Source organism: Varanus komodoensis, unplaced genomic scaffold (assembly GCF_004798865.1).
Source record: "Varanus komodoensis strain SLA01 unplaced genomic scaffold, ASM479886v1 scaffold9, whole genome shotgun sequence".
NCBI lineage: Eukaryota > Metazoa > Chordata > Lepidosauria > Squamata > Varanidae > Varanus > Varanus komodoensis.
Window position 1 is genome coordinate 3,279,452 of NW_025336598.1, and position 27,035 is coordinate 3,306,486.

General features: G+C 42.0%; 1 protein-coding gene across 2 annotated transcripts; it reads right to left on the reverse strand.

The window, feature by feature from the left end:
• Positions 1 to 103: 103 nt before the first annotated feature.
• TTC38 (tetratricopeptide repeat domain 38) lies at positions 104 to 27,020 on the reverse strand. Of its 2 annotated transcripts, none has more exons than XM_044417675.1 (14): positions 26,884 to 27,020; positions 18,636 to 18,713; positions 17,594 to 17,675; positions 16,240 to 16,411; positions 15,045 to 15,218; positions 12,091 to 12,166; positions 11,508 to 11,627; positions 10,608 to 10,667; positions 9,540 to 9,578; positions 6,647 to 6,728; positions 5,086 to 5,251; positions 4,090 to 4,249; positions 2,833 to 2,906; positions 104 to 1,010 (listed from the first exon to the last, which is right to left on the reverse strand). In XM_044417675.1, exons 1-14 carry the CDS (start codon positions 26,905 to 26,907, stop codon positions 917 to 919), a joined length of 1,401 nt encoding a protein of 466 aa, XP_044273610.1. In that variant the 5' UTR covers positions 26,908 to 27,020; the 3' UTR covers positions 104 to 916. The 2 variants fall into 2 exon arrangements, with proteins under 2 accessions (XP_044273610.1, XP_044273611.1); XM_044417676.1 differs by lacking the exon at positions 26,884 to 27,020 and adding an exon at positions 26,504 to 26,568.
• Between the last annotated feature and the right edge of the window lie 15 nt (positions 27,021 to 27,035).

Consider the following 27,035-nt stretch of genomic DNA (forward strand, 5'->3'; position numbering starts at 1 on the left):
AGAAATTCCTCATAAGGTTTACCAATCCAGGCGACGTTCAGAATTCAAAGAAAAGAAGCACACATCTGTACATTATAGAGATCATCTACCACACATATTCACATACATGTAAGCACAGCTTTTACTAGAATTTGTATGTGTATACAACTATTAACTTAGTTTCAGAGAGAGACTGTCACAATTTAATATAGATCTTTACTTCCCAAACCATCAATTGCAGCCTATTCATTTCAAGGACATACAAAGTGCAAGTCTGCAACACTGCTTGATTCACATTCATTTAAAATGGATTTGCACATTAGTTCTCAGTGGATTGCAGCTATGGATTCTTCATATTGTGTAAACTAAGGTTTACACAACTTACCCCTGCCCAGCTCTATTCACCCATTATCAATTACCATGGCCATTTCTGGAATGGCAAAAATGTGAACAAGAAAATTCCAGTAGGTCAGGATTAAGCAACCTTTTGAGGCTCATGGGCGCATTTGAAATTTGTCCTGGGCACAACCAATAAAATGGTTACCATGGATAGTTACAAAAGACAAGCCAACTGCTCTCAGTGGCATGCAAAGGAAACAAAGACTGCAGCGACTAGAGGTCTCCACTTTCGAGGCAATCCCAGCTACCAGTGAATGGAGACCCTGGAAGCAGTGGGCACCAAGCATGGGCACCATGGGGGTTCCCTCTGCTCCCCCATTGGATAAGTATGGAAATAAAGTAGGGAGGGGGGAACACACTACAGATTCCTGAAAGTCCAGAAGCAAAACTGAATCCCTCTCATTAATTTCCTGAAAGCCTGATATCTTGTATTTACGCAAAGTTCAGTACCCATTATGCAATTGGCTTATTGACAAAAGAAAACATTGCTGATTTATAATGAATATTGCAAGCCTGTCAACCAATAAAAGTGTAAGGTTTATCCCAAAGCATGAAGAGTTGTGGTTTTTCGCATCAGACGTTCAGTCAATGGGGAATTTGGTCTCAGTTCATCACGTTCAATAAGGAGACACCTAAAGAAGAAAAACATGAGAATTCTCATAAAGCAGCCTCTTTCTGAGTGCAATAAAATGTCCTACGAAATGCTAGTCATCATGAGGCTGCTGCTTTATTCCATCATATCACATAATTATTCATAAACACCATCCTGAGGAGTCAAGCATGCTGTCTGAAAACCCTCAGAGCAAAGTGTGCCTTGAATCAAGGCGCTATGTTGGATGTATCCAGCATCTGATGCCCCAGAGAGTGGAGGTCCTGTGCAGGCCACCCCCACTCCCATCAGTCTACAGGTAATTACACTATCCCAAGGAAGAAAGGCTAGCCTGGCATTCCAGTGTAATTCCATGCTGCACTGTGAAATTCCATGCTGATAGTTGCAGGGAAATTCCTAAAGTGTTGTCATCACCTTAAAAGTGTATTCCCCTTCTTGAATTCTGTCTTGACTGTGGCAGGTATGTTAGGAAGCAATATTAACTGGGCTAGTCTACAGTTGTGTGCATGCCAGTCCACTGTTCTGGGAGTTAACTGGGAAATTATGGTTAGCAGTGAAGTGTGCCTCCAGTTTTAATATGAAAAGACTGCATGCTGCACGTGCTAGGAGGTGGCTTCTTCATCAAAATTAATTCCTTAAGATCCAGTACTGAGCAGCATGCCCTTAGAAGGTACATGGGAGCTACTTTACAGTGATTTCTTCCCACAATGGTCCTGTGGCACGTAAAGACTGACCCTGTCATATGGGCAGAATAAAGTACATGCCTCAACACTGCATCTTTCCACAGCAGATATACACATTATAACCATTCATCGTTCCCCCTTCTGCTGCTTTTCTGAAATGTCTGAAATGGCTCACAGTGACTGCTACATTCCATCCTAAGCACTTGTTTCAGGCCTATCAGGTGGCAGGGTTAACTCCAAAACTTTATTGGAGGAAGGCTTGATGCCGAGTAGCATGCCCTGGACCGTCAATAACATATATTGGGCTGACAAACCAAACTTCCCCCATAAACATGGGGACCTTCGCAAGAGTGAAGCAGTGGCACAGGCAGTCTCTTGGGCTGCCTTCCCACCAATGCCCCAGACTCATGCAGGCAGAGAGGAGAAAGCAGGTGGTGGCAGCTGGGATGTGGGAAGAGGACAACGGGGGCAGTGGTGGCAGCTGCACCAACCCATGCTCACCTCCCATAGCAGCAGCTGGCTCAGGCTCCTCCACCCGCCGCAGCAAGGCAGGGAGTCGTGCTCCTCTTCCTCTCAAGCTATGTGTGGGGACTTGAGCCCCCCCCCCCCCCCAGTAGCTTATGCACCTCTTCTGCCTTTCCCGGTACACAGTGACAGCTTCTGTTCCCCAACCCCTGCCCCAGGAGATGGTTCCTTTTGCTCAGTTTTTTTTTTTTCACGTGGGTGACTGGGTAGAGAAAGAGTACGGTGGGTATGAAAAGTAAAAGTTCCTAGCCCCTACTTGAGGACCATTCCATTAAGTATGGTTGAATCAGAGGCCTCCTGTTTTAACCTGCAAGTGCTATATCCACCTATTGCCAAATGCTGCTCCAGCATCCTAAATCTGCAAGCAGATTGAGGAGGACAAGGTTGTATCCCTCCAGTTTAGTTTAGCCTCTTCTAACAAGCAACTTGGTGAAGCAGAAGCTTCATGTTCCTCATAAGGGGTGGGGGTTATCTAGGAAACTTAGGCACTAGATAAGTTGAAAGCAAACCTTCAAGGGTACGACTTTTGGGCCTTAGTTTCAAGCAGACAGTAAAACCTCTCTCTACTGGGGAGAAAGCTCCTTCGTTCCTCTTTGACTACTGGCAAGCATATATTTCTAAGAAGAAAAAACTTACCTTGCAAGCTTCTGGTTAGCTTTGGATTTACAATTTAAAGCAGCATGAATCAGCAACTGGGCAAAAACATCTCTCTGGAGGAAAAAGTTAAATACACAGCTTAAATTCCAGGATTGTAATAACAGGGCAAGGGAGCCTCAGGACACTAACTATTTAAACATAAGCACTGGTGATATTCACCACTGTATTGTATTACAACGATAAACCACATCTATTGTTCTTTGCTTGGTCAGTTCTTTAAATATTACGGTACAGTAAAGTAATACTGCAGTCCAAATTCCACAGGGATTCTGTCCAGAAAAACAGTTTTAAAAAGGTCACAGAAGGCACATTTCACCATCTCTGAAAGCAGAAAATACCAGTTTGCTTTGCTTTTCTTGGCTACTAATCTAGCATCTGTTTTGGTGACCACAGGAACAGAGCACTAGCTAGGGATCTGCTGGTTAGGACTAAAACGCATAACTGCCACCTATTATTAAGGTTTATACCCTACCTTTCTTTCTCTTGCAGGGAACCAAAGGTAGCTTACAGGATTCACCTCCACTCCATTTTCTGCTCATAACAACAACTCTAAGAGGCAGTTTAGGCTGGGACTTTGTGACTGGCCCAAAATAACTCAGTGAACTTTCGGGCTCATTGGAAACTCAAACCTAGATCTCCTGATGCTTAGTCCAACACCCTAACCAGGACACCACACTATTGCATTTGATATAATGCATTGGCAATGAGTGATTTGTGAAGTAGAAACTCTACAGTTCAGATCATGCCTCGTCCAATTCATTTAATCGCCTCAGGTAGCATGAAATGTTTCAAATACTCAAACTGCTAAGTAGTAACAATTGGCGTGGTCCTCAGTGTGATCCAGTATCATGAAAAACATAACTTGAAAATGCGTCCCACACATTCCCTTTTTCTTCAAAAGCAAAACATAATAATAAATATTACTAGGCGGTCTCAAGAACCCAGAATACAGACATGAGGCCTGAGTCAGAGGAGAAGGTGGGGAATAACAGATGGGTTTCCTAGCAGCTGACTGCAGAGGAGAGGAGTGTGGGCGCCCTGGCTCCAAGCTCTTTCCAGCAGCTAGGAAAAGGACTTTTCCCCTGCAAATGGAATTCATTTCAGCACCCCTGTCTGCATGAGATGGGCTGCTTTCCAGCCTCTGTTTTTCAGGTATGTATGAAATTTCTCCAAGACTCAAACATGGAACAGGATAGAGCTACCAAAATGTGCTTGAAAATCAAATTTCCTTTTCACCTGAGCATTGCTCCCTCCTATTTCAACAAGTCTGTAGCGAACAGGATACAGCAATTCCACTGCCTTGTCATAATTGCCCATCTCAAATTCAACAAATGATTGCAAAAGAGGCAGCCCCAGTTCTGGGACAAGGTTCAGCTCATGGTCTTCATCGGGCACCCTACAGCAGAGAAAGGGAAGTGAAAACATCTAGTTGTACAACTGGTAAGCCAAACTGTTTGGCAATGAACAAAGAGCAATCAATGCATCACTGCAGTTGTTGTAGCCCTGCAAAAGCCAAACAAAGAAAGGAAAGAGAATACCTGTTTAACAAAAGCAGTCACCAACTGCATTGGTTTCAACCTCCTTTTCAACTGCTGAACACTTACGCTGTTTGCCAGCGTAACACTCAGTGAACACTTTGTGCATGTTTGGTGCTGTCAACACGTTAAGGCTTGACGTGGGATGCTGAGGAACTTTGCCCATTCCCAGGATTACTGAGAACAAAGTCCATAGTGTCAAGCTCCAGTTGAGAACTCAGGTTGGTCATGCTCCACTGTGAGATGACTGTTACAGAGGATGGCAAATATTACATTAGATGAAGTGCTGCTGAATGCACCCTTGGTGGTACAGCTGAAATACTGTTTGGCTCCATGTCATATGGAGAAAAGTGGATACCAGCTTGGCTGGCTCACCTCAGAAAGTAATCCTCTGTCTTTCAGTACTTACTGACCCTGCTAATCTTGCTATGTTATAGGATTTTCTACAGTCTTCAGGGACCAATCCTCTTTGGAAACAGCCTTTGGCAGGGCAGTCCTGAAGCACGCAGAAGCAATCGCTTATGGGAGGGCAGGGTTTAGACTAGCTCCAGCCCTGCAGGCAACCTGGGACTACAGACTTTTGGACTACAACTCCCATAATCCACAGCCATTGCTGGAAGCTAAAGTTGAAAACATCTGAGGGCAGCAGGTTGCCTATCCCCAGTACTCTCGTGCAATATTAACATTTTCTGCTTACTGGGCCAGTTCTTGGAGGGTTGCTAAGAGTTCTTGAGTTGTTTTATGGTCCTGGGCTCCTAATGAAGACATCAGAAAGTGAACATCATTGAAGATCAGGATGTGATCCTTGGCATGCTTCTTTGTCAGCTGGTTTACTTGTTTCCACCTGTCACCCACATTCACACCTAAGAGCAAAGTTGCACATATGTCAAACAACCAATCTGGTTTTCAAAAAGAAAGGCAGAGGCTTCCTGGGCTACAATCTCTTATATGGAGTCTCCCACAGCAAACTCAGTTAACACAGTGGGGACCTTTTTTGGGGTGAACATACATAACACTTGGTTGCGAATCTATTAACTACATAGTGATTTTATATGAAATATAACATCTAAGTTAATATATGAACATTTAAACCATTATAAAGATGCCTGTCTTGACCATTCTTCCACTTCCTGCTTCCTTGAAGCTGATCTAGTGGTGTGAGTACCCAGACCATCAGAACAAAAGTGCATAAGCAATGGGGTGGGACAATGTATTAAATTAGCCAAGAAAGAAGTAGTTTGCTACGCTATATACCAGTTGTATTAGCAGGGTGGCTCATCTTCCCTCCCTCCCTCCCTCCCTCCGTCCATCTGTCCTTCTTCACTTTAATGCATTCAGGCCAGAACCCAGAACCCAGACAGCAGGACTGGCTTTAAAGAGGGAATCAAGAAATCTATGTGGCCTCCAGCCTCAGGCAACATACCTTTGACCATGAGTTGCTGGGAAACAGCAGTGGGAGGGTGCACTGTCCCTGTGCCCTAGTTAGGGGCTTTCCATAGGTATCCTGTTGTCCACTGGGAACAGAGCACTGGATTTCTTATGTTTCAGTCAAATAAAACTCTTGGCTACCTCAGTGTCATTCTTATCTAGTAATCCTCAGAGACAATGTTGTTTTTCCATCAGAAAGCAGAGCCAACCTGGGGAGAATTTTCTGCTGCTTCCTCAGGATACAGTAAGACTGGTCTGGCCTTTTGACCTAAAAGAGGAGGGCAATCTCTGTGCCCACCCCACTACCTCCTACCCAGTTGACTGAGAGGGATTCATATAAGCCTGAAGCTCATTTGCAGTCTCTCCACAACCTTTACGCGTGCATTGTTGTCATGGAGTCATCTGACCCACAGTTTTTGAGTCATACTTTTAGCACAGGCTGGGCAATTCTGAGATATCTGGGGCCCCTTTTCACTCCCCTAGGTCCCTGGGCAAGCAATTATCACAAATTCAGCACTGGTAGCAAATAATAATACCAACCAATCAGTGTTTTTTATTATATTTTCTTATTTTTTGTGGCCATCCATTCCCATGGCATGACAGTGGCAGGGGCAGTAGGGGCCACATGTGGCCCATGGGCTGCTTGTGCCCTATGCCTGCTTTAGCAAAACAATTCTCTTCCCAAGGCTTTTTACTCCATCAAGAGACTCCATCAAGAGTCTCTATAATTACTGTGGTGAAAAGAGGAGGGTTACTGCCTGAGATCAAAACATGGCTGGCATCTTTGCAATGACACCTCCATTCCACATAAAGAGAAAGCCTTTTTTTACCTTCTAGCTGAAGTCGATACAGCATGGAGGAATTGTCAACAACATCTAGCATGGTCCCACTCAGCTGGCACCTGGATGCAATCTGTAAACCGCAAAGCATTTGCAACTTAGACTGAGGAAAAGAGTCCAGAGGGAGAGAGAACATCAAGCCATTATACACAGTATCAGTGTTTACAATTTCTTCAGAAGAATCTAAACCCAAGAGCACCATTAAAATAAAGACAGTTTGGGCCCTTTCCTATAACCTACACATACTATTGCTCTTTCTCCTTCACTTGAATTCAAGAAGGCGAATTTTTTCTTTAAAAAAGATTAGAATGCTTGCTTGGTAGAGTGAGAGCATTTCTTTGGATTAAAAACTTGATCATAAGGAGCTTCTTTGCTGATTATTGCATGCAATTTTTTTTAAAGACTATGCTGTAAGACTGATACAGACTGTGAAAAGCTTAAGATCCAGAATGAAATACGAAAAAAGGAAAAGCAAGATTAAGAGCAGAAGCTGTTTTCTATGCCACAGTTTCAGAACAATAGGAAAATTGCTTCTAGAACAGTGGCTCCCAACCTTTGCTATGGTCCACATCCCTAGAAAATGTTTGATTTATGTCTGCACCCACTACAAAGGTAATATCCCATTTGAAAATGAAAAGTCAAATTTCTAATTTTTGAACCACAAATTTAAGCACACATACTACTGTGGGTGAACAAACTGAACTCAGAAAAATAAGCTTTTAACTCAGTGCACAAAATTCAGATATAAAATGAGCAATTAGAAAAAATTGCAAACAGTAAAATCAATCCCAATTGTGAGTATAAAATTCATTTACTTGTTCCTGCTTCTCATTCATGATTTTGTCAAAATGTGGAAATGTGGATCTCAATCTCAGCAAGAGATTGAGATCCACAAGTCTGCATGTGGATCCAGGAGATTCCTAGATTTTGTCTTGATTGACAAAAGAGAACTGAATCCAAATGCAAACAAAATACAGTGGTACCTTGGCTCACGAACTTAATCTGTTCCAGGACTCTGGTTGTGACCCAAAATGGTCGTGACCCAAGTTAAATTTCCCCATAAGGTTCAATGTAAAATAAGGTTAATCTATTCTGTAACTATTTTTTTAATCAGAAAAATGTGAAGCAAAGTGACAACGAACAACAAAGATCATAGCCATCTCCCCCTCAACCTTCAGCACGAGTGCAGCCATATCTCCGCACCCCCACAGCACGACCACGATGGAGCCCATCATCCCAACGTGTTGGGGGAGAGACAGGCGTGAACACGGGTGCACTCGGGGGGGGGGAGACAGGTGCGATCTTGCTGGGGGAGAGATGGCTGAGATCGCAGTTGCACTCCTGCAGGAAAGAGGGGCGCAATCACGGGCATGCTCGTGCAGGAAAGACAGACGCGATCTTGGCCATCTCCCCGCCGCCCCCAGCATGATCGTGGCCGTCTCCCCACTCAGAGAGGTGGGGAGACAGCTGCGATCATGGTCACCACCCAATGCGGAGTTTGCAACCTGAGTTAAAATTTTTATTAAATTTTAGTTCGTGACCCTATTTGGTCGTGAACCAAAGTGTTCATGAGCAGAGGTACCACTGTAATAATAAATAATGTTGTTACTGGGATAGTTTTTCGTGAACTGCAACATAGCCTTCCCTTTAGTCACACCCCCTGAAATGCCATCTCGTACCCCCTGTGGATGCAGGCACCCCAGGTTGGAAACCCCTCTTCTAGGACATTCAAGGCCATTGATCATGGGTGTGACAACAACATGCCTTTCTAAGCCATTTTTGCATAGGTGCTCTTTGACTGGCCAGCTCAATAGCATTGTGGGCCAGGTACACTAATGCAGCTGAGAAAATTTCTAGTATGATGTGAGAACTGCATCACACAATGAAAGTCTCCTGTGAGCCCAAAGCATGGGGCAGGATGCCTGCCGTGCCCCTGAATACTCCCAGCCAGCCTCTGAAGATTTTATAATTGTTAAATGCTAGATCCCTCTAGCATTCCCTCCACGGAGTTGCACAGCACAATCCTGACAACCCACCGAAGAAACTTGCCAGTTTTGTTTTCAAATGTTGCTACTCGGGGCTTGCTTGCTTCCAATCAAGAGGCATGTCCAGATCTGTAAATGTAAGGGATTTTTCTTCTCTTGCACACTTCTAAAGTAAACCTTTTAAATGTAACAATGAAGAGTGCTTCCACATTTAATTTGGGCAGGGAAATCAAGAGGAAATTTTTTCATCTATCAGAAACTCTGATAATACGTGTTTATGAGCTACCCCACCCAAGTCTTTCATCATCTCAGTCAGGGTGGCAAAGATGGGCTAAAAATAGGTTTAAGCCATTATATGCTGAATTAAACCCATCTTAAAATAGTCAAAGTTCTGTAACAAAATATCTGGATTATTAAGTCTGTCTATGTAATGTTGTGTTTGGCAAAGGTTTTAAAAGTAAACATGAGGCTGCAAACCTACAAGCACTTACAGGGAAGTAAGTCCAATTGAACTCAGTTGCACTTCTGAGTAAACTCTCCTGGGATTGTGCTGCATAAATCATACAAGCTGAGAGTAATTTAAGGCTAGCACAGCAAGGCACTGTAAGTCCAGGAAGCTGCAGCCTGGCACACCTTGAAGATACCAGCTCTGAAAGATTTCCAACCCCTGCCCTAGTCATTCATCCATGACTAGGCAAAACTAGAATATGAAAAATGGTAAACATCACAGAATCGATTTGGCCAAATAAATCATGCCAAGATGCTATATTTGCGTAGCTTATATAAGCTACAGAATCCAGGTTTTCTTGCATAATTTTTAAAAAAATTAGTAGGAAATGAACCAAATTGAGAATGCAGACTTTTTTTATTTTCCCAGCAAGAAAAGTGGTCACACTTACATGAGTGTCATAAATGGTCAAAGCAGTCTCATAGTCACCCTACAAAAGGGAAAAAAATCCTGTTAATTACAGATTAGGTAAGAATAAACATCAGGGACTGTGGCTTGACTCAGACAATTGCTTCTTCTGATTCCTCAGATTATGAATTCCCATACTCTGAGATTCAAATGGCACGTCACCACCCACAATACTCCTTAGGAAAAGCTTGCAGAATTCAGTTACAAGGACTGAACCTGCATGACACCAAGAATGCAGCACAGCACCCACACAAGCCAACATTTGCCTTGCTGCAAAGGAAAATCAGGTATGCATTACTTGTTTCATAAGCTAATGATTACTATTTCACTTAAACACAAGTCCTTTCCATGTAGGAAAGTGCTGAAACACTGTTTTTCTGCAATGCACTGGGAACAGAATTGAACTGCTGATCCTGTATGGCAGTTATCGGAGCACTGTATTCTACAATCCGCCCCTGCTATGTCCATCTCCATTGCAAGAGCAGGCAGTACATTATTGTTTGAAGACAGCAGCTTTTGCAGCACAACAGTGAGGGCAAAGTCCTATTCATGTTTACACAGAAAAGCATCCTGCCATTCCTGCCATTCCCCTGCTAGCCGTGCTGCCCTATGTATGTTTGTGAACCTCAAGTAGATTGCAACCAGAAATTAACTTTGAGATGCCAGCCATGGATTACTATCTGGATCTACCCAGTTACTTAACCATATTCTTCATCATGGTCCTGCACTGGTGATTTGATTTTTGCTTTTGTTTCAATTGCCTTCAGCTCAGCTTTGCTGGGAGTATAAAAGTGCTACGCCTCAGCTCAGAGGACTGCCCTTGTTCCCAAGCATGCAGAAAAGCAAGCACTCATGTATGCACAATGAAGAGAAGGGTCAGTGGCCTCTGCTGCATGATGAATTGTGAGAGTGAGAATGAAGGTATTAAATGCAGCTGAGACAACCAACTGAAAGGGAAGGGTATAGCAATACTGAAAGGATGGCAAGTCAATGAACCATGCTGAATAGATTTGCTCAGACACAAGACAGAGCTGAAGACACAGCCACATACCTTTTCAATAAGATACAAAGCCCAGTGCCAGTAATTATGGCAGGAAAGCATGTCACTATCCTAGAATGGATGAAAGAACAATTACTGTAAACTAGAATCTCTCCCTTTTACAATGGAAGTAGCTTAAGGGTTACCTAGAAGCAAATGTTTGGGGCTGCTAGAAAAAGGTCTGTATTAGGGAAAGTCCAGGGATGTCCTGTACTGAATCTGGCCCTCTCATATTTCTGATGTAACTCCCAACATGCCTCATGTTCCCAAGGGTCCCACATGAAACTTTCATCCTTACAACTGCCTTGCAGAATGGGAAAGTATTACTATGTCCATATTACTCATGGGAAGGCTGGCCTTAAGAGAATACCAATTTGCCTAATATATCCAGGAACTATGTGGCTGTGGTGAGATTTGAACCAAGGATTTTCTAGTTCACACCTTACCTTCTGTTATACTGCACAGGTTTTCAAAATGCCACAATGTTCTGTGTTACTTATTTCATAGTACAAACTTCCATGCCAAAAATCCAATGAGAATCTCAACACAAACAACAGCCCAGTTTCAATCAAGAAATTATCAAAATTGCAGCAAAAACCCTGAATATGGAAAAAGGAAGTAAAATCTTAAGTTGTCCCAGAAACCTCCAAACAGAAAGTGCTTGGCCATGCTTCCAAAAGCCATTAACTGAACAGTCTTGGCTTAGCAGCCTACATAAAAAATTCCACAGCAAGAACATAACCACTGCTGCCCACTTGAACTCAGACATGCAAGGCAATCCAAGTATAGCTTCTGCTGATGGAAAGATACTGATATATACCCTAGCATGTGAAAGAGAGTGCACTGAAACAGGCCTCCCAGTGTGTGATAATACGCACCAACCAAGCCAGAGCTAAGTAAGAGGACATTTACCTTCCAGTTGTTTTCAGTTTGCTTCATAAATGCCAGCCCCCTCTTCACATCTGCCTTCATTTCATGCACATGAGCCAAAGTGTGCACAGACCATGCATCTGTCGGATTAATAGCTAAAGCCTTGCAAAAAGGTCGAAGGAAGAAATGTGTACTTGTTAGCTGTTGTGCAGTTGTACAATTTATGTTGTTTAAAAAGCATTATCCAGCAATTGGCTTGGCTCCTCTGTTGAATGACACGGTGGGGAGGCTGTCCAATGGAAAAATGCTGGTTAGGACACCCCTGTGAGGAGCCAGGAGAAGGAATTCTGGAATGAGGAAAACTGTTCAGAATCTGTGGTGAGGTGAGCAGATGAGGATCAAGGGAAGAGCAGGAGGGAGCTGAGGAATGAGGTGGGGGTTCAGCTCCTCAACTCCTTCCTTGCCTGGTAGTGTAGATTAGGAAAGTCAGGAAAGAGGTAAGAAAAGGCCTTAAAAGGCCAGAATTGGCCAATTTGCCACCAATTTCCTCTTTCACTCACCACGTCCATACAAAAATCAAGTTGAAAATACCATTTTTCAGCACTGTCTGCCTTTATTTTTTTACCTCATAGGCAAGCTTCTCAGCACGATCAAAGAAATTGGTTTCCATCAGTCCAAAGGAGTACATGCCTTTTATGTAGCTAAACAAAAAAAGTGAAAACTTTCAGTGTCAAAGAGAGTCACTGGTAGGACTCCTGCCTAGACAAAAGTTTTGGAATACAAATCATGTGACATACATGATGACAGCTGAGGGACTGTGTTAAGCATGATATTATTTACAAAATAAAAGGTGTCTTCTTTGAAAGCTTTCTATTTTCAGCAAAATGGCAAACATATGTTTCAAAGGTATGGTGCCTTTAACATATGTTACAGTAAGACTTTTAGTGAAGTGAAGGTGAATCACCAAAAAACAAGCTACTGCCATTTTAAGCCTCAAAACTGTGCCTCCTTACAAGCTACAAATCACCACTTGTCAACACCTATGCAAATTTCTTTTGAGGTTTAGCTGCTTCATAAAGCAATAGAGGCCTGGACAACATGGGGCATCTGTGCTGGTCCAAGACACTCCATCTTCCCTATTTGCATTAGTGCCAAAAAGCTGTAAACACACATAGTCTATGGCATTTTACATCGTAACTGATCATGGAACACATCTGTTGAGGCATGAGCCTCAACAGTTCTGTTTTCTGCTTTTGTAGAACTTGAGCCACTAAGATATAACCTTAACTCTGATTCTGAACCAGTAGGTTTTAAAATTACTTTATAATATATATGTATAATGTTATGCACAAGTGTAACAATGCCATAATCCTAAAATGCTAATTTCTTGTAACAGCCCATTTCAGAAACCTTGCACCTGCAGCACACACAGCCTATCAATATCTCACAAGTGCATGAGTTGGACAGACAAAATAATTACATGAAACACATCATCACTGTACCGTGGTACCTTGGCTCACAAAAACCTCAGTTCACGACTAAATCAGATCGTGAACAGAAATTTCAGAAAAAAATAGCCTCAGGTGGCAAACTTTGCATCAGGTGACGATCGCGATCACGCTCATGAAGGGAAGATGGGAATGATGGGGGGGGAGATGGCCGCAATCTTTGTTTTTCTTTGTTACTTTGTTGTCACTTTGTTTCAAATTCTTGTGATAAAAAAAATGGTTACAGAACCAATTAACCTTATTTACATTGACTTGGGTCACAGCCAATTTGGGTCGTGACCAGAGTCGTACAATGGATTAAGTTTGTGAGCCAAGGTACCACTCTATTTTCTCTTGGTGTCAGCAGTGGCTGGCCCTAACGGCAAGCAGGCTGTATCTCCACATTCCCTCCAGAGTCTGATCAATGCTGATGTTTTGTGCTCTTCACACCAACATGGATTGCTCAGCTTCCAAGCAAGCAACCTCTATAATTTTGGAGGGTGCGTGTGTGTAAACAATTGGCAAACAATGTCTCTATATATTGCTCCAAATGCAATCTGCTCACATTATAATAAAGACTGATCTTCAGCTTGGACCTGTTTGCTGACATCGCTGCATCTTTTTGCATTCAAGAAAGATGATGTGTGGTGTAGTGGCAAGAGTGTTGGACTGAGGACCCATGAGTTGTGGATTTTACTCCCCACTCAGCTATGAAGCTCACTGGGGAGCTTTCAGCCAGCCATTCACTCTCAGCCCAATCTCCCTCATAGGGTTGTTGTTGTGAGGATAAAAATAGAGCTACATAAGCCACCTTGTATTCCTTGCAAGTGGAAAAAATGGATAAAAGGATTTAAAACCAATGCAGTAATAGTAACAACTAACATACAACAAAGCACTGAAATAAAAATGCTACTGTTCAGATCTCTGGATGTGTGGAGAAGCAACTCATGGGGAAGTTCTAGCATTTTTTTCCAGAATCAGGGTCCCAAAATTGGATCATAATCAGCTGTCCCTGCAAAGTTTATAATGGTAAAGTGCTGAGTTCTGGTAGGTTCTCTTCTGTGATGTATCACCCACTTCAGAATCCCACTCTGTCAAAAAATTGAAGAGTAGGACTGAAATTATCTAGACCTGTGGATATTACAATTTCCTTCTCTTTTATGATAAAAGGAAAATGGAGAATGCTAATGATACAATACCACAGTTTGGATGCTCAATAAAATGTGATTAAACAGAACATACTGGCTCCACACTAAACTCCTAGTGGACAAGCAAACTCCTTGTGTCAGCCTCAGACCCAATCTACAATTTTATCATCTTATTCACTAATACCAATCTTTAGATGTGAAAATGCTCATGTTTATGTAACTAAAGCTGCATCACGCACACAGAAGAGGAAAGTACCATCAGAACTCAAGGGAATCACAGGGTTTGTAGAGGTAACAAACTATTTAGGAAAAGTCCTAAGCAAAAAGGAAAACAGTCTACTGAAGACTGTACAAGTTCAGTGAAAAGGGGAGAAACGTAACATAATTAAGGGAAGGAGATTGTAGCAATCACTGGAAAAATGAACTCCACATCGACTGAGCTCCACATTTGAAGGTCTCACTTGTTCCCTCTATTTCTGAAGCGCTGCTCCTTCCATAGCCAAATACACAGAGGAAACCCAACATTTGCAGAAGTACAAAAAAGGGTGTATGCCTCCCTGTGCTCAGTGGACACAGCATATTGAGCACTGAAAGGGTGACAAGAGGAGGTTTGAAATGCAGCATTGTGGGGGAGAGCATGGCTGAGAGCAGCCATTTGCTGAATAACAGCAAACAGGAGCACTCCACACTGCAACATTTTGTTGCAGGACTCATTTGGACAGAAATAATTGTATGGGGGATGCACACAAGTATTCTGAAAGAAATTTAGCTTCTACTGTAAACATTTCTAAAGAAATTGGCCTGCACTCATTTACACCTGTTTACAATGGACAGCAGAATCAGTTAGAAACTAGAATGTGATTCACTGAATATTTCTATCAGATGTTCTTGGATTTCAGCACACAGTGGAATCAGAGATGGCAAGAAAAGCAAAATGAACTTACCTGCTAAGAGGAATATCTGGTGTCCAGTGAGGATACACTCGGGCAACAGAGTCCCTCATTTGTGTCTGCTGTCCCAAGTAAAAATAAGTATCATGTGCAAATTTTAGAGCTAGCAAGTCCATTGGGTGGTTCTGTAGAATCTGTTCCCACACCTCACATGCTCTAGGGAGCTGCCTACACAGGAGAAACCCACACAGATTAATGTCCATACAAGACTTGTAACACTGATCCACTTAGTTAACAAGCTCTCATTGGAAAAATTTCCTTCCAGTGGCCAGGCAAAGAAACTTTGCTAAGGATTATTCTATTATATTCATTTTGGGCAACTGATTATTAAAACACAGCTCATATGTGCGGTAGGACTAGTAAATACTGTTGTTGCTTTTACAGGTTAATAACTTGTTGTAGGCTTGCTTGCAAGGCTGCTTCCCATTCTTATCCATATGGCTTCTCAAAAGATATACACCATGCTGCTTAAAAATAAACCTATCATTAATTACATATCATTTACAATTACATTTTCAAATATATAATAAAACACAACTAGCTTACTCAAGCCTGCACTAGACCATAAAAACCAAATGTAGTAAACCAGCCACATAGGGCATCATGCCAGATGCTCAACATTTCTTCAATCTCAGAGGCAAGAAGCAGAATTGAGGTCTATTAAGCCAGTACTGGGTTGATGTATACGCTATATACCTGGAAGGCATTACCAGCTCTGCCGGCCTGCCTTCATTTTAAAAACCATATGGTAATAGAAAGAGAGAAAGAAAACTCTTGCTCCCTCCAGATACTAGGAAGCCTACAAATGGGAGTTAGAAGTGCTGTAGACAGATGATGACAACTACCCCAGTGACTACATAAAGGAGCCACTGTATGGAAGCAGTGCAAAGCAGAAGCAATGTAAACAATTCCTGTTTTTATTATTTCTAAAGTTAAAAATCATTATGCCTTATCTCAAAGGTAGATAATTGTTTGGCAAGGAAAGCAAGACATTTCTGAGTGAAAAATCAAAACCAAAAATCTTATAAAGAGAAGGGAGAGGCTGGGAAGCAAGGATGCTAATGTGAAACTTCTACAACAGGGATGATTATGCCTATAAGCTGCTTGTTCTGTAGATTTCTAGAGAGCTAGATTTTATGGAAAAGGCAAAGAGTTTTTCAATGGCATTCCCTACGAATCAAAGACTTACGCATTAGCAAACAGCTCTATCGCGGACACATGTAACTTCTCCCGCTCAGTCAATGGTTGAGACTGTGAAACTGCAACCATTTTTCTTATTGCATCATCTAGTTTCCTGTCCAGTCGCACAGAACTCCCAGTTCCAATCAGGACCAAACCATTGGCAATCACATGCCCCATTGCTGCAAATTAAGCCAAAAGACATCAATAACAAAAACTTTAGACAAAAATTATATAATAGGCAGTTCGTCAAATTTTGTTACACGGGACCAGAAAATCTATTCAGCACCAACAACCATAAACAAAATATGTTCCATCATATATTCAAAATGTGAGAACTACAAACTGAGCCCCTTTAAAAAATTAAGAAGGTAAGAGTATAACAATAGCCACTATGCTCAGCAGCAGCTAGAATAGCCAAATTAACAAAGATTAACACAGCACACCCAAGTTGGGAGTTGTACAACAAGCAAAAAGAGGACATATTTGCAAAGGTGCCACTGGAAAAGGTGCCAGGGAAGAATGTTTTCACTGAACACAGTGTGTTTCAGAACTATGACTTCTTTGTCAAGGACAATCTACAGAGAACAATTTTAACATCAAATCAGTAAATAAAAAGCATTTCAAAAGGTTTCAAAGAATAACATCACCATCCAAAGTGGCTGCCTGAAACTTTCTGCACTTGGGAGGATTACAGACATCCATTGGAGGACAGGAGGACCTCAGAGGCAAGGTACGTCTGAGTGCTTTCCTCACCCCTGAAAGCACTTATGGCCCTGCTAGTAAGTGGGAGGGACGGAGGCACTGCCCAGAATCCCTCATACCCAGGTGGAACCTTGCTCCTCCCTTCTTTGCCCCCAGCACCAGCTCTGAAATTACGTCTGTTACTTCAGAGCTATGGTAAGGAAATAATTGCTCCAGTTGCAAGGGTGGAGGGAGCATGCTCTGAATTCATGCCCTAGCACTGAACTTAGAGAGCTTTTTTTGCACCCTAAATCATTTAAATTCTAAAATCTTAAAAGAAAAAAGCATCATTTTAAATACTTGTAAAAGACAGAAATATTGCCAAAAATGACAACAAAAATGCCATGTTAAACTGGAGCTATGTAAGAGTTGTTGGCCAAAACATCTGGAAGGGCTCAGACTGGGAAAGAGGGTGGGAAAGTCATTTACAGCACAATCCTATGCATCCCATGAAGGTCTTTGGATTTTATTACCAGGTAAGTGTATAAAAAGGTTGAATACTTATAGTACAATCATACATAGATTTGTTCAAAAGCAAGTCCCACTAAATTAAGCAAGGCTTGATCTCAAGTGCCTTAGATCAAGTGTGTATAGGATCACAGCCTTAAATTGTTACTTACAAAAGCTAGGATCGGCCGCTTGTAATTTTGAGAGAGTTCCTTCTATTCCTCCTAGACTCTTATCATTTTTCCAAGTCACATACTGTAACAAGAAAATAGCTACAGTAATTAAGAAACCAAAGCAAGTTCCTCTGCATTTCAACTTTCCTCTGCAATTTCAACTTTTTCCCAACATGGTAATCCAAAGGAATGTTTTAAGTCATTTTCTTTGTGTCATTGCTACATTTGGGATTGTTAGATGGCTTTGAATCTGTTTCTTCAATCACTTTGACAAGTTAGTCCAATTCTCTGCTCTCTGAGTTGCCTTTATAAAGACATTTTAGATGGATTAGCATATTTATGGCTCTCAGACACAAAATTACTACTGCATTCTAACTGCAGAAAAGAAAAGTAAGGCAATTCTTCACTTTCAAACATAAGCCTGTGCAAAATGCCATGATCAATATGTTTAAGATCCCATACCCACTTATTTACCATGCTTTAGTTCCTATGATCAGGAAACGTCATCTTGTGAATGTCCTATGACAGGGCAACTTCCTGAAGTAGGCTCTGCCCCACTGAAGCTTATGGCACAATCAATCTGCTAAGTCGTTAAGGTGCCACAAACCTCTTGTTTTTACTGCAGCACACTAACAAGGATACACTTCCGCAAAGTATTTCTTATGCTCATCCCTGCTTCCCCAATACACAGTATTTTAATTGATAACTTGTTTTTATTGGTATTTTAACAATGGGGTATGCATTTTATGAAATTACTAGTTCTGTTAAGTGGGTGCATTTTGTATTAGTTTATTATTTTAATGTTTTATTGTAATTGTGATCTTTGTTTTTATATTACATGGTTTTATTGTAACCCACCCAGGGAGCCATATGGCTAATGGGGTGGGTTAGAAAGTGGATAGATAGATAGATAGATAGATAGATAGATAGATAGATAGATAGGAAACAACTGCAGCAAGCATCCGTAGAGGGTAAGAAATTAGAATAAATAATACATTATTATGCTTATTAACTTATCCAGTAAACTCCTAATTATTCCCACCTGAGTGAGTGTAGCATCATACATTTTACAGGCCTCGTTACTTGTGGTTGATAGAACAAGTCCAGCATCCTGCCACGCCTGCAGGAAACATAAAATACCAAATTGTCCAATGTAGAGATGTCAAATTTCTGGCAATTCTGAAGCCACAAAAGAAAAACACCCTTTTTAAAATGAAAATAAAGAAATGCGGTGAGTTTAAAAATAGATGTAGTACTGACTAACCTCCTTCATGGATCACTGCCTTGCCATGGCGAAAGGGCTTGCGTAGTGCAATGAAGCTATGAGCTATGCTGTGCAGGGCCACCCAAGACGGACAGGTCATAGCAGAGAGCTCTGCCAAAACGTGATCCACTGGAGAAGGAAATGGCAACCCACTTCAGAATCTTTGCCATGAAAACCCCATGGACAGTTCCAAAAGGCAAAAAGATATGATGCCAGAAGATGAGCCCCTCAGGTCAATATGCTACGGGGGAAGAGCAGAGGGCTAGTACTAGTATGCCAGAAAGAATTAAGTGAGCGGGTCAAAGCCGAAAGGACACTCAGTTGCAGATGTATCTGGTGGTGAAAGGAGAGTTCAATGCTGCAAAGATCTATACTCCATAGGAACCTGGAATGTAACATCCATGAATCAAGGCAAGCTGGATGTGGTCAAACAAGAGATGACAAGACTGAACATCAACATCTTAGGAATCAGTGAACTAAAATGGACAGGAATGGGGGAATTTAATTCAGATGACCATCAGGTATACTACTGTGGGCAAGAATCCCTCAGAAGAAATGGAGTAGCCTTCATAGTCAATAAAAGAGTAGGAAAACATACAAAACATGTTTGGGATACAATCTCCAAAATGACAGAATGATCTCAGTTTGAATCCAAGGCAAACCATTCAACATCACAGTAGTCCAAATCAATGCCCCAACAACTGATGCTGAAGAGGCTGAAGTTGACCGGTTCTATGAAGGCCTTCAACACCTTCTAGAATTAACATCAAAAAATGATGTCCTTATCATCATGGGGGATTGGAATGCTAAAGTAGGAAGCCAAAAGCTAACCGGAATAACAGGCAAGTTTGGCCTTGGAGTACAAAATGTAGCAGGTCACAGACCAGAGATCTCTTCAAGAAAATTGGAGATATGAAGGGAATGTTTCATGCAAAGATGGGCATGATAAAGGGCCCAAATGGCAGGGAACTGAGGCAGAAGAGATTAGAAGAGGTGGCAAGATTATACAGAGGAACTATACAAGAAAGACCTTAACGTCCCTGAAAATCACGAGCGGGTGGTCACTGACCTCAAGCCAGACATCCTGGAATGTGAAGTCAAATGGGCCTTAGGAAGTCTGAGCAACAACAAAGCTAGTGGAGGTGACAGTATTCCAGCTGAGCTACTCAAGGTCGTAAAAGATGATGCAGCAAAAGTGCTGCACTCAATATGCCAGCAAATTTGGAAAACTCAACAGTGGCCACAGGATTGGAAAAGGTCAGTTTACATTCCAATCCCAAAGAAGGGCAATGCCAAAGAATGTTCAAACTACTGCACAATTGCACTCATTTCACATGCTAGCAAAGTTATGCTCAAAATCCTACAAGCTAGGCTCCAGCAGTATGTGGACCAAGAACTACCAGAAGTACAGGCAGGATTTTGAAGAGGGAGAGGAACTAGAGCTCAAATAGCCAACATACGCTGGATCATGGAGAAAGCTAGGGAGTTCCAGAAAAAGATCTACTTCTGCTTCATTGACTATGCTAAAGCCTTTGATTGTGAGGATCACAACAAATTGTGGCAAGTTCTTAAAGAGATGGGAGTACCTGACCATCTTACTTGTCTCTTGAGAACCTACATGTGGGTCAAGAAGCAACAGTGAGAACTGGACACGGAACCACTGATTGGTTCAAAATTGAGAAAGGAGTTTGGCAAGGCTGTATACTGTCGCCCTGCCTATTTAACTTATATGCAGAGCACATCATGAGAAAGGCGGGGCTAGATGAATCAGCAGTTGGAATTAAGATTGCTGGGAGAAATATCAGCAACCTCAGATATGCAGATGATACCACTCTAATGGCAGAAAGTGAAGAGGAACTAAAAAGCCTCTTGATGAGGGTGAAAGATGAGAGCGCAAAAGTTGGCTTGAAACTCAACATTAAGAAAACTAAGATCATGGCATCCGGTCCTCTCACTTCCTGGCGAATATATGGGGAAGAAATGGAGATAGTGACAGATTTTATTTTCCTGGGCTCCAAGATCACCACAGATGGGGACTGCAGCCAAGAAATTAAAAGACACTTGCTCCTTGGGAAGAAAGCTATGGCAAATCTAGACAGCATACTAAAAAGCAGAGTCATCACCCTGCCAACAAAAGTGCATATAGTCAAGGCTATGGTTTTCCCAGTTGCAATGTATGGCTGTGAAAGCTGAACCATAAGGAAGGCTGAGCACCAAAGAATTGAGGCCTTTGAATTGTGGTGCAGGAGGAGACTCCTGCGAGTCCCTTGGACTGCAAGGCGATCAAACCGGTCAGCCCTAGAGATCAACCCTGACTGCTCTTTAGAAGGCCAGATACTGAAGATGAAACTCAAATACTTTGGCCACCTAATGAGAAGGAAGGACTCACTGGAGAAGAGCCTAATGCTGGGAACAATTGACGGCTGAAGAAGAAGGGGACGGCAGAGAATGAGGTGGCTTGATGGAGTCAGGTGGTGTGAGCTTAAGTAGACTCCGGGTATGGCAGAGGACAGGAAGGCCTGGAGGAATGTTGTCCATGGGGTCACGATGAGTTGGACACGACTTCATGACTAACAACAACAACTGACTAACCTAAATTACATGTATCAGTTTAAGATAATTAAATGTATAAAGTAATATTATTTACATTTCTGTACTGCTCACAGCTGTAGCTCTCTGGGCGGTTCATAACATTAAGTGGCCCATCCAGATTTCGATAAGGTCCAGCCCTCCTTAGCTTCTACGATTATGCAGGTTCAGACATTTCAGTATCGTCTCACTGAGCTCATATTGTCTCTAAAGCCCTCTTTCTGCCCATGAGGAAGAGGAAATAGAAAAAAGCACTTGTAGTACAAATGACCATTTTAGCCATAGGCCATAGCATTTGGCAAACACCCCCACAGTGTTTTCTCTATGGAAGTTTTGTCTTTGGCTGCTTTCAGTTAAGGCACCCACTGTGCAGGGAAAGGGATCTGACAACAGGACTTGCTGTTCCCATTATGGGGACTGAGTCCTCTTCATTCCTGAGTGCGATTCTTGCATGAAGCACATGGGAAGAAATGTGTCTGTGTCACTCCAAATCCCAAATCTTCAGGAGTCTATAGTTTGGATTCAGTCTATTACAGAGGAGTTCAAACTGGACATCTCTTCAGTCTGTCCAAATTGGCCCAACGCAGTGTGGAAATCAGCTAAATCTGAGGTAAGACTCTAATACATGCACAACAGAATAGTGTATCTTGCATAAATTATGCAAGTGAAGCAAAATTTCAACTTTTATTTTGCATACTTTATTCTATATCTGCATTGTGTTCCATCAATGCTTCTGTTCATAATGGAGAAAAACTGTATGTGACTTTCAAGAGTTCACCAGGAATTCTATAAACTTCCAAATTGAGCATTAGAACCTGGCTGTTCATTTTTTTCCCATGAAGCCTGATATGTGGGGAGCTGACTGCCGCTCAATATCACATTCTGTAGCTTTTTTGCACCTGTACAGGATATATGCAATACAATGATATAAGAGCTTTAACAGTGGCCAGACTGAATTAAAACACACACACATACTTCACATAAAAATAAGAAGGCTAAACTTACACTTCTGACTTGTAAAAATAAAGTTACCTAGAAAAATGTATCAATACAGCATAACAACGTTTGCTGCTTCAAAGTTCTGAGCTCTTAGTTTCTCTGATTACGGTCATATGTCCAAAGGCACAGGCAAGATAAGACTTTAGTTGTTCTGTCTTTATGCGGTGGTGGTTTTGGGCCAAACAAGACAAAATTAGTTAAGACTGAAGACAAGTATAAAAATTGATGCTTTAAAAAGCCCCAAAAGTTGGATTTAAAAAATAAATAAATGGAACTTTCTGAACTATCAAACCTTGTTTAATCTATCAGTCATGAGTGTTTTGTTTTCATTTGCACCTTTCTGAGAGCAAAACTGAGTCAATAGGATAGCAGGAAGGAGCAACCGTGGTGCTAAAAGAGGCAGAGAGAAACGTCCAGCGTGCATCTTCCTGCATTCACATACTAAGGCTGCAATCTTATACTCACTTACCCAGGAGTAAGCCCTACCAAGCTCAATGGAACGTATGAACAGACATCTATACAATTATGCTGGTAATCTGAAACTGTCATGGCTGCTGGTCATATGAGAAAGACCCTTTATGGGAACCTATTTCAGACATTCTCTCTATAGATAAAAAGTAAGCATTGCAAAGTATTTAAGTCTGCTGGAACAATGAACTACTGTAAATAATATTTTATTTTATTGTCAATTAACATGGCTTACTGGCCAGATTTGCACCATTGTTCAAGAAATAAAAAGGCTTTTAAGTGAAAACAATTTAAAGCAATCCTTTCTCTTGATAACTTAAATCTACCTAGCCCAAGAGTTGCTGAATTGACACTATCTGTGCCACAGTCTTGTGTGCATATCTGTGAGATCTTGAAAAACTTACTTGACAACACTGTAAAAACACCTGAATCCATGTAGTTTTCAAGGCTTTTAGACTGTGACTTGGCTTTGGTCACTCAATTTGGGTTTTCAGAAGTAACTAGCACCTTATATGACCTTATACTGAAAGCTGTTTCAAAAATTATCAAAGGCAATCATCTGCTTTATTAACAAGTCACCACATAGGCCTCAAGCTCTTGTTGGGAAAATTCAGCTAAATCCTGGTAAAAAAAAGGTTGCTTATGTGTGCCTTTGAGTTATAAAATCAAACCTGCACACATTTCTCAGAAAGCAGCAAAATTCCAAGCCAGGTTATTGTTTAGCATTACAGTTACTTTAAGAAGATGGAATTCTTAGCTGGACTGAGAAGCTGTTGTAAGCTAACCCTGTCAGTGGGGAAATACCAGTATTCCCATCAGCAGCAGGGAGCTGAGAGAAAGAAATTCATTTGTTTCTTAATGGACCCATTTAATAATCTAGCTGCACAGAGGCAAGTACCTGCGCAGTGTAGTTGTCAAAACAGTTTTTCAGAATGATTCCTCAATCAGACATATTTGCATATTTAGGTAGACACAGAGACTGATCCAAACTGTCAGAAATTCACTGCATTGACTTGTTGATAAGGCTCAGTCACAGAAATTTTCTTTTCTAATTGTCATGGGCATTTCTGACTGGTTTAGAGTATTGTTTTGTGTGTGAAGACATCAAGATGCTATTAAGTTAACATTATCTGGAAACCTAATATTCTGTTTTGACTGGAAGTTTATAAAAATGTCTGTACATGGGCTGTGATTTTGTAGTTGGCAGGGAAGACAATTACCTGGTAGCATGCTGTCATGAGTAACTGCAGGGCATCTGGGTGATCTCACCAATAAAAACGCTGGGGTTCAAGGCAATTCAAGCTTTCCTGTGGGTCCGATTATTCATTCTCGCCATTGGTAAGGAGACTCTGACATTCCTGACATATCACCTTCTAGCAGTAGATTCTGAACTTTGACTATTTTGTGTAAACTTTAACTGGGTTGGGTCCTCTGTTTCAGAGTTTACAAGCACAAGAGTATCCTGCTCCCATATATTTATTCCTGAACATGCCACAAATTTGAGGGCTCAACTACTACTCATGAGATCCCCGATTAGGTTCTCCTACAGCAGCCCAGTGAGGCTGCTTGAAAGACAAAGGAAGGCATCCTACCCTCCATGTTGTTTCTAAGATCTTACTCATACACTTCTTCCAGCTACTCGGTGCCTGTATGCTTCACTGACCACCACTGAACCAAAAGCATCTATGGCATGCTTTAGACTGGAAGGAAATGCAGAACAAAAGAAAAATACAAGTCTCTCCTCCACACTACTTACCTCATTTTGCAGTATGAACACACAGAGATATGCAAAATGCAATAAAAAATCAGTAGAAACATTAATTACTGTGAGCCCGTGTGGTGTGGTGGTTGGAGTGTTGGACTGGGGACCTGGGAGATCCAATTTTAGTCTCCATTTGGCCATGACGTTCACTTGGATCTATCAGTCACTCACAGCCCGGTCTACATCACACGGTTGTCGTGTGAAGATAAAATGAAGCTATGCAAGCCTCCCAGGGTTCCTTACAAGAGGGCAAAAGGTGGTACATTTGCAACATCATCATCATTGTTTTCCAAAGAATGCAGGAGGTTCTGATCACAGATCTCTCACTTCACATCAAAGTTTGCCCACAAATTGACGGAAATTAATAAATTGTTATTGCAGATATTCCAATCATCTGCATGTCATCCATTCAGAGATAAGTTCTATGGGACTTATTCTCAGCTAAGTGTGTAGGGTAGAGGTAGTAAACCCAAAGACCTTGGTCCTATTGCTGCAATCTCCATTCCCCGCCCCTCCTGTTTCACTGCCCAGTGTCCCTGACCACTGGATATATTGCCAAAAGCTAACAGAGTTGAAGTCCAAAACACCTGGCAGTCCTTCTGCCTACCCCTACTGCAGCTTTTTGACATTTACATATAAAATATAACAATGGTGTCTCTTTTATTATTCCTCATTCATGGAATTTGGGGCTGGAGCGGTGCTTCCAAATGACATCATCTTCCACATATGACCCTCCCATGATTTCTATCCTCTATTTTCTCCATTAAAAACTTGCTAAGAAGGAAAATACAGTGGTACCTTGGCTCACAAACGCCTCAGTTCATGACCAAATCGAGTTGCGAACAGAAATTTCATAAAAATTTTGCCGCAGGTTGCAAACTATGCATCAGGTTCCCCTGCACAGGCGCGATCGCGGTCATGCTTGGGGGGGGGGGGATATGGCGGCATTCGTGCGGGGGGGGATGGCTGCGATTGCACCCGTGTTCCCTGCCCAAGCGTGCCCACACCTGGTTCCCCTCCAGCGCACCCACAATCGCACCCGCCTTACTCCCAGAGCGCCCGCGATCGTACCTGTCTCCCCCCATCCCCTGCACTATCACTGGGGGTGTGGGGGAGATGGCCGTGATCTTTGTTTTCTCTGTCACTTTGCTTCAAATTTTTCTGATTTAAAAAATCAGAAAGAACAGATTTAAAAAAGAACGGATTAACCTTATTTACACTGACCCTTACGGGGAAATTTGACTTGGCTTACGACCAATCTGGGTCGCAACCAGAATCCTGGAACAGATTAAGTTCATGAGCCAAGGTACCACTGTAGCTATGCAATGCCTTATGGAAGTGCAAAGTGGTGTACATCAGAGGCACCCCAAGTCTTTTCTCATGCAGAGAAATCTCTTTTTTGAGAGAATTATTTCAGCAGCAGATAGGTAATGGAAGTTACTTATGAACTTTTTTGCTAACCAGTGTCAGCATCTACTTAGTACAAGGGTGGTTTGTAAACACTGCTTGCATACCCTGCAGCATACCACTGCAGCATACCACTGCAGCATACCCTGCAGCATACCACTTGCTAAATGCAGCATCTGAATTAACCCGCAGACTCTATCTGCATATGGGGGACTAACTAAAAAGGGAGGGCGTGGGAAGCTAATCTACAAACTATGTTGCCCCATGCCCGCTTTGTAAATACATAAATAATTTTCCAGATGATGTTCTTCAAAGTCAAACTTTGCTCACAGGAGAAACTTGGCATTATCGAAGTTACTTCAAGCTAAATAATGCAATTATATGCATACCTACTCAGAACACTGAGTTCAGTGCGACTTACTGTTAGGCAATCTTGGGCAGGGTAGCAAAAGGCTCTTTTTCACGGAAGAAAACGGAAGCATTTTATTCCAGAGAACAGTTTTTGGCAAGCCAGGAGCTTTACTACCCTTTGACGTCACACACAGGCGCGCAATCCCCCGTCCCTGGTCCCCTTCTTGCTTCTCTGCAAGCAAGAGAAGCAGGGATGTAAAGAGCTACAAAAAGGAATTCCTCAACTGCAGCAAGCAGTTTTAGCTTACTGCGGAATCCCCACACAACCTGGTCAGGCTATTCAAAAAGGAAGTCCCAGATTTTACTGCAAGCTTCCATTAGAATTAATTAAGCTTATCTACAGCAAGCGCAACCACCATTCCCTTTCCCTCTAAGAGCTCGCTCTGTCACCTTGCAATCTCTCCAAGACGCCATTTTCTCCTAGGGACCGGTTCTTTTTCGCCTTGCTCAGTAATCACAGTTGCGACAGTCAATTCCGAATTGCAGTCTTCCCTTTCTCCCAGAAAATAAACTCTAAAAGAGGGAGGCGCTTCTTGCGGACT